Raw genomic sequence first — 12,011 nt, 5'->3', positions numbered from 1 at the left:
ATAACCAGAAAACAAATTATTTTATGGAAAAAAAACAACAATTTTGTTAAAACATTTCTTTCTTAATTTCTTTTTAAAGAGTTTTTATTAAAATTTTTAAAAATAAAATTGATTTTCAACAAAATATATTAATCTTAAGATAATTTTTTATTTTCGTTGAGTACTATTTTAGGTTAGAATTTAATATTGCGTTGTATCGGTTAAAGGATTGAAACAATTTGTTTTAGTTTTATTTATTTTATTTTTTTGCTGCTAAGCAAAGCATTGAGTTGAGCTTGAAACTTGCTGTAATTATATTTTTTTATGGGCAGCGTTACGAATTTCTGTATGTATGTATGTGCTTATGTAAATATTATATACACATTGAGTAAAAGCTTCTTTCCGTGTCTTATGCTCTTTAGATAAAACGTAGGTATGTAATATTTAGTTTGTAGTATGTAGTAGGTGTAATAAATAGGTATGTATGTATATATGTTAACATGATAATTAGGTTTGTAGTAGGTAAATATATGCTATATAGTATAGTTGATTAGAATTATGCTATTATAAATAGGCTATTAGAATTTGCTATCGTTTTTAAGATGATATAGCTATTAATTTATATTACAAATAACTAATTAGTAGTAGGCTCTTCCCGCATTAAGGTTTCCATGTTTGAAGTACATACGTTTTTTATACATTTTATTTTATTTTTGTAAGCTAAATAGTATTTAAATTAGTTAGTCAATTAGTTAAAATGCAACTTGGTTTTCAATTCATGCTTTACACTTTTCAATTTTTTTAATTTTTTATAGTTTTGTTAAATTTGTGTGCCTTACATTTGTTAGCGTTACTTATTCCCATTTTGTAGTTTCATACACTTTCTTTTTTGCTACTTTATACTTTTCAAATTTTCACAAATCCCTTGTAGCGCTTAAACATAATTATATTTATGGCATTTTCATATCGTTTTATTATATTATTACAAATTATTCTCTTTTTATATAAATACTAGTTCATCTATAAAAAATTTTTCTTGCCACCAGTATCCATTGGATTGCGTATGTTTGCTGTTGTCTCCTTAATATCCTTGTTAGTTATTGGTGGACCTTTGGATTCAAATGTTGGTTTAACCATCGCCAATGCTGGATTTAAATCTAACATAGTGCGTGGACTCATTGCTACGATGCTGGCACCAATGGGACCTGCATGGTCATGATGATCGTGAGAGTAAAGTTATATGAACAGAAAAGAAAGAAGAAGAATATAAGAAAATATAATTTAATACATATTATTGGAAATAGATTATCTTCTAATAAATATTTAAGAAAAGCGGTGCAATTAGTTAAAGTAAACTCTAACTGTAAATTTGAGTAAACCAAGCGGTGCCATTAGTAAACGTTTTTCAAACTCTCACAAGTTCCTAGAAAAAACTAAACTAATTCGTTTCTATACTATACTTTAAAACAAAAATCAATTAGTTTTACAGTTGAGTTTCTAAGGTTTTAAGGCAAGCATTTAGTTAAAGGTTTTAAGCAAGCTTATTTACAAAAAATTTAAGAAAGTAGGAACAATTTTATTAAACGTAACATATTTACACTGGAACATGCAGTAAAAAATCTGAAAGAGTTAACACATTTTATATTTGAGTGAAATTTTTTTCTACAATAGGAATATTCATATGCATGCTGTGAAAATAAAAATGCCATACTTCAAAAATTATACGTCTCGTAAATTTGTTGTACGGAGCCATGAATAATTGGTACCTTGGGAAGTTATTGTACGAGGTAATCGACCACCAAAAATACTGCACAATTGGTCTTGTACCCGTAGTTTCGTATCGGAACAACACTATGTGGTCTTCACGCTACCGTTTACTACTGTCAGCTATTTCCAAGGTTGAGTCTACCTAAAGGAATGTCCGATATGCTCCACCATCCAGTCTTCCTTTCGTCATATACTTTTCTAGGCTAGCCCTCTAGGTTTTTCTGAGACCTCTCTTTGAGTCTGATATGATTCGGCTTTACCTCATAATTTTGCAAAACCCACTATGTAGATCTTTAAGGTTTTTACTCTCATTCGAAGAAAGTATGTTTGTAGAAAACATGTTTTTTTATTTCTTGAGCAAACCTGTGCTAACTTAAATTTTTTAATAAAATAATGGAAAACAGTAGAATTTCCACCTTTGAACTGAGTACTGTATTGAGAAAATTTGACAGACCCTTTCTAGACCCTTTTTAACCGTTTTTTTAGAAGCTTCCGTTCTTCAGATGAACCTCTGTCATAACTCTATTTTTCTAACGAGCGAGCCTCAAGCAACCGTAATCTGCTATCATGGGCACTTTTTGTGTGGAATGTCATAATTTATTTCTATAAATTTAAAAATTAGAAGAAATCATAAATAATGGTACAAAATCATCTCTAACATATTAACGTGTTGGCTTCCAATGTACCGATGATCACAAAAAAGGCCATATGTCAATGTATCATCAGTTACAAACGAGTAATTTTTAATTAAAATTTATCTCTACACAAGAGTTCCGGATAAAATTCAGTTTGTTTATTAATAGGAATTTTGAATACATACTCAAACAAATTCTGGGTCCGTATCGTGTATTACGATCCATGATCCGTTTGCTTCATTTCAGTTACGAAATTTACAGAAGTGTTTTCTTAAATTATCTAAAAGAATTTAAAAAAATTTAACTGACGACATTTGATTAGAATGCTATTTAATTGTTCGTGCCAATAAAAATTTAAATTTTATTTGGCATGGTATGTGGTTATCAAATTTTATATTATAAATCATGAGAACAGTATACGACACAAAACTATACAAGGAATACGACAATTTTGTGAAATGTCTAAATAATTGAATAACAATTATTATAAACCATTTATAGCTGATTAAACCTTTCCTATGTGTAGGAACTAGCAGAATAAATTATTAAAATAAGATACCTAAATAAGCTGATTTTATCTTTTAAAAATCGACTACACTATTATGATTTTTACTCACGTAGTTAGTTCTAATATTACCGGATATTGGCAAAGAATATGATAGATTTATTAATTATTAATTATTTCGTAAATATCCAAAAAATAAAGTTTGGCTTAGTCTTATTTCAAATCAGGAGCTAAAAATGTACATCTAAATCGAGCGCCGGAAGTAAATAAATAAAGCAAACAACTTAATATTGAATGTAAGTATTATGTTAACAACAGAGTGATGTAAATTGTGTAATTCTAACTAATGTGTTAATGTTTGTTTTGTTTTATATCATATTTAATGACAAATATACAGTTTCATCGAAATGAGTAGGAGGAAAAGAGAAACCTTGTGTTTTGTCTTTATTTTATCGGCCGAAAATCTCCAAATAATTACAATTGTAACAAAAAATTGGCCCAAAATAAATATATAACTTAATAATAAATTACATGAAATGAACGATGCATCAATATATATACACTTAGATTTAAAAACAAAAATAATAATCAAAGCAAATTTACAGCAATTATTACACATAAATTTTCAGGCTAAAAATTTATTTACAAAAGCATAGAACAATTCCGTTAAGTTTGAAGTGTGACAAATCTCGAAAAAACAATTAACCATACATTATTGGCATATCAAACAAGGGAAGGATTTATAGGGTGGGCACACCTACGCTAATGCTATTGCTACTATTTAATGGTAGTGCCAAGGGATGGGACAGCTAAAAACTGGTTGTTTCATATAATTAGTGTATATTTATATATACATACGAATTTTATGAACAAAAAAAAAGAAAAAATTTTTAACCATAAATAGATGAAAAGAGAAATTGGGAGCTTAAACACACCCGCCCGTAATCCACAGGTTTAAGTTTCTGTGATACACAATTGCCGTTTAAAATGTTTGTTTAATTTAATTTTTGCTTATTTTTTATATATGTATATTTTTTTTAATTTTTTACGCATTATTTTGGTGTTATGTATTTTTTTTTATGTTTTCTTCAGTTGGAACACATATAATTTCATGGTTTTAAAACAAAATGTTGGTAGTGTTTTGTGGTGCATTTTTTTACTTTTTGATTTCTGTTTGTTTGTTTCATTTGTTTGATTTGTATTTGATTTTGAGAATTGAGGTTACATTAGCGGGTATTACAACAACATGTACAAATAGTTAGTCGAAACTGAAGGCCATATCTGAAAGATATAAAAGGTGTTAATTTATAAAAGTAGTTGGTTGCATGTTTGCTTGTTATGTTTTTTTCAAAAATTTTCTTTTTATTTGACATGCTTTTATTATGCATGGTGTATATGGTTATAAGAAAATGAGGGTTATATAGTAGAGAGGGTCATATGGAGCTTTAGTTTGAGATTACATAGAAGTATTTACACACTTTTTCGTTGAAGTATAGAGTTTTTGAATAATTATGCGGCTTCTTAAATAAAAAATCGTTGGATGGGTTTTGAAAAAATACTGCAAGGCACCTAGACTTTAGAGGACTCTCCTAGCTAACAAAACATTTTTTTGATCTCACGCTGCCTGATTAAGAAGTTTTCTTTTTTATATAAAAAATGCCTACTAATTCTTCTAGATTAATACACCTCGACTCCTAGAAAGGTACATATACGCAGATAGACATTCATTCTACATAATTAGCAAGACTTCGAAGCAACTTGGAAGAATAACTTTATATTATATATTAGAACAGAAAGACATTAGTATGCAGCAAAAGGCTAATGACAACAAAAATACAATGCAAAGAAAATAAGTTGGAAGAACGACGACATAAGATTAAATAACGCTGACGTTCAAGTTATATGATACAGTATAGCGTAAGATAAAAGCAGCACAGCTCAGACATACCGCAGCAAATACTAAAGCACACGAGTACCACTGTATAGGCAACGATCCTTGTTAAAGACTGCTTATGTCATCGGTGGGCTAAATGAACGATGTGATATATATCATATTATCTTAATATAACAAATTTATATTTTCTGCTTGATACTTTGGATAGATCTTGGTGGTATTATTGTTAGTTTTATAAGTCAGTTGATGATCGAACGCAACTCTACCCACTCTCCGCTAGTACTCAAGCCTAAATGCATACATTTCTGTCGATTACCAATTAATATTTTCTTTTGTTTTTTGAATTTTTTAGCATCGTGATGGAGTTAATTTTGTTCATGTTAGTTTGACCTATGACTAGTGACAATATAGCTTGACTTTGTGAATGTATTTATTTACAGCGTATGTGTGCAAATGGCATCTACTTTGTATGCATGTAATTGGATGGATATTTCAATTGCTTTTCTTTTGGTTCAAATTTCAATTTTTTCCTGCATGCTTAGAGTTTGAATTCGAGTGTTTCCTTAATTTTTCTTGTTCTCGTTCTTTTGCGCTTTGCATCAGAACATGTGTCTTGTGTAGGTACATTATTCTCGATCTTCTTCTTCTCAACTACAATGAGAGCTTCCTTTTTTGATTCTGTCTTGGCGAAAGTTTTCATTGCTATTGTCGTTAGTTCGATTGAGCTTGGAGAGCAACGTTGTGCTTTATTTCAAAGCAGTCTTCCCATTTTCCCATCCTTAGGCTTCCCAATAATTGTTGCAAAATTATCTATATATACATACATATTAATATGTACATAAACAAAAAAAATTAAAGAAATAACAGGAGCAGTTAAAATATGAGGGCTATTGCGGAAAAAGGAATAGACAAATATAATACAGCAAACATTTTAAGGTAGTATAGAAGCTTGCACAAATTCATTAAAATTTATATTTAAATTTTTTTTTTTTTAACTTTCTTATGATCTTGAGTTACTGCACTACTAGTTATTTTAATTGAGGTATGTGGAAAATACACCTCTGAAATTGTTTCTATATTGATTGAGGAATAAAACAGTTAAATTTTTTCAAGTGTTGTATATATAACATCTCTTTAGGGGAAGAAATTTATAAAAAGATTAAGAGTCCCTGTTGAAATTTATTATGCCTAATACAATATATCAAATTACAATGCAATGCTGTATTCAATCAAATGGAGTCTGGCAATATCGAATCATCGACCATCTATCATGATATCGTATTAGATGTATGTGACTATCTGATAAACTCACATTAGATGACATCTTATTGTAACAGAACAAATCAAATGATATCAAGTCAGATTAAGCCAAGGGAGTAAAAACGAAACATTCAATCTTATGATGTTAGGCAAACATCATAAGAACACATGAATCCAAATAATTTTAACTTACACCGGCGACGGTTGAAGCTTCTATGTGCACAAAAGCAGTTTAAACGCATTTTGGCACTTTAGCTGATGGCACATCGCCATAACTCCTGCAAGACAAAGCCATTTGATATCATACATACGATATCAGACCACAAAGCATTCGATTTCTTCGGATCATATGGCATTAGATCGCATAGTATTAGAACGAAATACGTACTAAGCCCATTTGTTATCAGTAGATATCACAGTATCATAAGCAGCATCACCTGGGACTAACTCATATTATAGTATAGCAGTGACGATATCATCTGATCACATCCAATTGAATCTGATAGAAATAGATCATGACACATGAGATGTCAAAATGGCGTTGCTAAATTTGATAAGAGATGAATCCATGAAATTTTCCACATTTGCACAGACCGATGGTAATTAAATAAAAAAAACTCATTTAGTCAAGCGAAGAATTATAAAATATCTCTATATCTTTATAATTAATTCCTGATCTTAATGGGTATTTATATGTATCTCAAATACCTGGAACTTAAAATTACACTTTAAGTGCAAACATGACATTAAAGCTTGTTGATGCAGGGCAACCACATTCATTGACAAACTGAATAAACCACATTTGACATGTTTATATACACTTGAGTTAGGCTGGGTACTCCACACACTCACGCTCCAAAGCATATACATATGTACCCGTTTGATATGAGTCTATTAATATGTAGAGCAGAAATGTTGTGGTTAATGCTTCAACACAACAATAAACATTCATTTACGTCGATATTAATTTATCTAAACTTGGCAGATGACAAGAGGGCGTCAAATTGGTGTAATAGGAAAAGTATGATGAGTAGACAAATAATATGAATCTGTTATATGAAAAAACATGAGTGGAGCTTTTTTTATCAAATTTGTTTAGGAGCACCGTTAATTGATATGTAAATGCAACAGGTAAATAAAATTACATTTCGGGAAAATTTTTTTTGCTTTGGATACGATAATTCGAAAAGTTGCTTAATTTGGCATGCATAAGGGCGCATGACACAGGCCGTTGAAACGGCAAGTTTCCTTGGACTCCCGTTAGAGGATATTGATGACAATTTGTGATCGGTCGCGGCAATTAGGTGGGGCGAGCATTGCTTCAACAACAACAACAACACAGGCCGATACTTAATACGAAAATAATGAATTTTTAAAGCACAAATTGCAATGGACTAAAAAAATACTTAGTGAGCACCTATATCCTGTGTGAAGTACATATTAATTGCATAGGTATTTTAAAGCAGCAAAAGGAAAACGGCTGCATTTGAGTGAACTTTCATGTCGTTTTGGAACGCTACAAAAACTTTTACCTTTGTTTGCAACAATTTTAATTTACATTTTTTCAAAAGTGACTACCCAACTACATAGCAAAGTCGCTGCTCTGGTGCTGGGTGTGACAATCTACGTTTAGTTATAGGTACTTGATTAATTTTTTTGTAACAATATTTATTTTATTCAATAGAAAAAAAGTTATAGCAAATAAGCTGCTGCGTATATAAAAATCGCTTAGCTGCATATATACATATGTATATATATATTTTTTTATTTTTTTTTGGATTATAGAGCGCAAATTAAATATGAAGCGCATAAAATGAGCTGAAGTTAATTAACAATAACTAACCTGATTTCGGACTGACCAAATCCTTGGTTTTGTTGTTCATACGCCGTGGACCGGTACCGCCAGATCCCATGGGGCCGGAATGCGGTCCAGAACCGGGAGTACCGCAACCGCTTACCGCTTGACCTGAAATGAATTTGTGTATTAAATAAAAATTGTCGATCAATAAAATCTAAAAAGGAAATAAAAATATATTGTAATCATAAGATGCCCAACCACATCACATTATATTAGTGATCTCAATCAAATGAGTAAATATTTTGATCATATGATATGAAATCACATGGCATAATATTAGATAATATCACTATGTATCACATAATACTTTTGTTTAAAAATCAAAATTAATAAAAAATAAAATTATTTTAATAATATAGTGTCGATTTACTTAACATCAAATGAGGTGATTTTGCGATATATCACATTATTATGTAATAGCCGAATAAATCGGGTTATATCATAAGTATCTACAAGGTTTCAAAATATAATCAAATGAAATATAAAAATTTTTTAACACATCACAACAAATAATATTATCTCGCGTTAATGAAATGCTTTTGTGTAAGGTCAAATCATACCACAGTTCTTGTGATATATTGGAAACATCATTGTAGCGTAGGTCATATGATATAAAATGTATTCACAAGGTTTCAAAAATGTATTAAATAAAAGCGAACACAGTTTTTTTATATATATGTTGCTATTGCAGAAAAGTTTGGATGTGATAGTCAATATGTTGCAAAAAAAATAAAATATTGTATGAAAAAATATTTTAACGATCAGATTTAAAATATTTCAGTCACGTAATATCGGATCATGTTATAACGTTATGTATGTGACTAAGTTATTAGTAGTAATTTATGTGTGAGGTAAATCAAGACAAATGACATACCAAACAACAAGTGAAGTGATATCACGTCTAGCGAATAAAATCTGGAAACTTCGTTAAGAATAGGTTATTTATTCCAAATTGAACTCCAAATTCAACTTGCATTACTTAATTAAATATCAATCAATATCAATAATATCACATCGTACTATTTCGAGCTATGTCATGTCATAAATTATGATATCAAATCGGATAAGGTGACATGAATCCAAATGACTCTAATCCGAACATAAAAAAAGGTACATTCATTACAATTTTTTGCAAAAATTTAATGCCAAGATCAGCTCTAATCTGCTCAAAATACACGATATCATATTCTTATGCGATACACTATGACTTCAGGGGTCTCCGTTTCCCAATGTTGTTGGGAAAAAGGCAGCTGATAGCTGATATCTCATAGTATTAACTGATATGATGTCAGCCCAAAAAGCGTTAGATTTTTTCACGTCATATGACATCAGATGACATGATATTAGATCGAAATGTATATTAAGATCAAATGTTATAGGTTATTGTATACTTTACATCACATCAGACCAATTAATATTATAGTAAAGCAGACACTATGTGATACAGATCAAAACATTAACATCTGATGAGCAAATTTTTCACATGGTATGACATCCCTTATTATCAGACTATGTCACAGCACATTATGTCTAGATAAGGACGTATCACATCAAAGAGTTCAATGCCAGTGTCGTCTTCATTTTCGTTTAATATTTTTTTTTTTGTTTCACATAATATCACATATAACATAATTAAATCATGATACCATATTATATTATGTCTGAATTAGGATAGATTAGTTGATCATATCACGAAAAGTGAATCTTGATCGTATCATATCAGATCATACCAAGTAAGGTATGTCATGGTCGTATAAAACCAACTGATCACGTCACATCAAAAAAGACACGTTTTCATATGACATTAAGCCTTTAAAACTCAATAATTTAGTTAAAATGTAAAGATCTTGTGTTGATTGCTACCATTAAATCATATCCATTTCCTGGCAAATCATATCAGCACAGATAAAATTAATCGGATGTGATAAAATTGTATCTCAAACTAAATAGTTTCTTCAGATGTCTTTAAAAGTTCATGAAATATGATCATGCTACGTCAGATCTGATATGATATGAAATCGAACCAAACAAAGTATGGCCAAATATGGTATTAATTACATGAACTGACAACTTAACTACAATTAGGAATTCATAAATCAATTATGAATTAAGGTTATGATATGATTTCTATGTAAAAAAAATATAACATAAATGATATTTTTATTCAAAATCACTCACCTGGCAGCCTTGGTTGGCGTGGCTGTTCAACAGGAAGCACTCTTCTCCGTTTCTTCGGCAGTTTGGCTCGTGCTTGCGTATGCGAGTAGTACATGGCAAAGTTGCTCACAATGACGGGTACGGGCAGTGCAATCGTTAACACGCCAGCAAGCGCACATAATGCGCCCACAAACATGCCAATATAGGTCTTAGGCACCATATCACCATAACCAACGGTAGTCATCGTGACTAGTGCCCACCAGAGACCTAATGGTATACTGTTAAAATCGTTATGCGGATTCGGTTGTATACGTTCGGCATAGTAGACTAGGCTTGCAAAAATTACAATACCCAACACGAGGAAAAATACCAACAGCGTGAGCTCTTTTGCCGATGCACGAAACGTTTGTATTAGAATTTTAAGGCCGGACGAATGACGCGTCAATTTAAATAGACGCATAATACGTATTATCGAGAAAAATTCTAAAATATCGGCATTCTCCAAATGTGAGGCAAATCGTTGAAGCACAAGATCAATATAAAAACTAAGCGTTGCTATATAATCTATGATGTTAACAGATGACTTTATGAATTCACATTTATTTGGCGAGGATATGAATCTAACCTAAATTTGTTTTATTGTTTGTGTCGAGGGGGGAAGAGGGGGAAAAGAAAACGTGTTTTATAACAAATTTAAGGAGAATTGAAGTTGAGTTGAATAGAAATATACAAATGCTTATATAATATATCTAACATATTTTTAGGTGAACCAAAAGCTACCGTGCCTAAAGAAGTTTTTAATTCGTTTTAAAGTATTAGGAACGGCTCGAGTCAAGCTTTTAGTATAAAATTAACTTCTTCTTCAGATTAAGGGTAACCAGCGTGGCATCTTCGGCGCCACTTTTTTTATGTTTCGTCTCCACAAGTTATCACATCCCAACTGATTCATATTAGGGTAGGTATGATCTAGTGGATCACTGTTGAATCAGCCCGCATATTTAAATCACAACGATCCACAATCATTTTAGGAATAGATACGAATATAGAAATCAGAAAAAAATTGTTCTAACAAGCCATTTGGAGTTACCATCCTGTATCATCATCTGAATTTAAAAATATACTGCTGCTAAACAGCATAACAACAGATGACTTGTCAACAGCGCATTATCAACAGTAGAAAGCATTTCATTCAAGTGATATATAATATGTACTATACTTCTGCACTATTTTATGAGCTTTGTTACCTAAAAACTGCCGATTCAGCAGTAAATTGCACCTTTGGGCACAATTATTCCACTGACTGGTTGAGTGGAAGAAGATCGATGCTTCGATATACAAGATCTTCCCGGCTGCGCATTGACCTTGCCTCAACGGCTGTACAGCGAGAGGGTCAGCATTCGGAAAATGTTTCCTTTTTTACGAGAGAAGTGTCTACAGCCGAACGAAGTAGCTTCCGTGGAAAGATACCTCTGAGAAATCATCTTTATCCAAAGGTAAATACCCGTAGCTTCTGCGTCATCACTGAAACTCTCATCCCTCCGTCCTCACTACTGGTATACGATCCGTCGCTTCATGGGTGTATTGTCTTACCGTGGTCTCTCGCACTCCTTTCACTTGGTGCGGAAAGCTAATGCCCTATTTATACCTCAAGCCATGTCTTTATGTGCGCGTATTGAATCTTATCGAATAAATATTGTTATTTTATTCAGTTGAAGTTTGTGCGACTTTCACTTAACTCAGGATTCGCCAAGCTCTATCTCAACCTGCGACAAAATCCACCTCTTCGGTCTAACATATAAAAATGTCCACTCACGGCCTTAAACGCCGTTTCCAACTGCGTAGATACCCATTTCTCAGTCACTGTAGTGTAGCTCCACCAGACGTTTTTTTACAAGCTCAATTCAGAGTGCTCTTATGACCACCAGATATGCTTTGAAATTGAATGAACAACGCCGT

At 31.6% G+C, this 12,011-nt stretch overlaps 1 protein-coding gene across 6 annotated transcripts in view; it reads right to left on the bottom strand.

The window, feature by feature from the left end:
* Positions 1-217: 217 nt before the first annotated feature.
* The window catches only part of Shaw (Shaker cognate w), a 48,363-nt gene continuing 36,569 nt past the window's right edge, over positions 218-12,011 (bottom strand). For 4 of the 6 annotated variants that reach the window (XM_067768590.1, XM_067768589.1, XM_067768592.1 and 1 more), the window contains exons 7-9: positions 10,077-10,680; positions 7,884-8,006; positions 218-1,184 (exon numbers count right to left, since the gene is read on the bottom strand). In XM_067768590.1, coding sequence (XP_067624691.1) covers positions 1,000-1,184; positions 7,884-8,006; positions 10,077-10,680 — 912 coding nt within the window. In that variant the 3' untranslated portion in view covers positions 218-999. Of the gene's footprint in view, positions 1,185-3,821; positions 4,168-4,834; positions 5,591-7,883; positions 8,007-10,076; positions 10,681-12,011 lie in introns of all 6 variants that reach the window. The other 2 variants (XR_010949941.1, XR_010949940.1) reach the window with 2 other exon arrangements.

The sequence above is a fragment of the Eurosta solidaginis genome, chromosome 2, assembly GCF_040869045.1.
Source record: "Eurosta solidaginis isolate ZX-2024a chromosome 2, ASM4086904v1, whole genome shotgun sequence".
NCBI lineage: Eukaryota > Metazoa > Arthropoda > Insecta > Diptera > Tephritidae > Eurosta > Eurosta solidaginis.
This window is presented reverse-complemented; position numbering and strand designations above follow the sequence as displayed.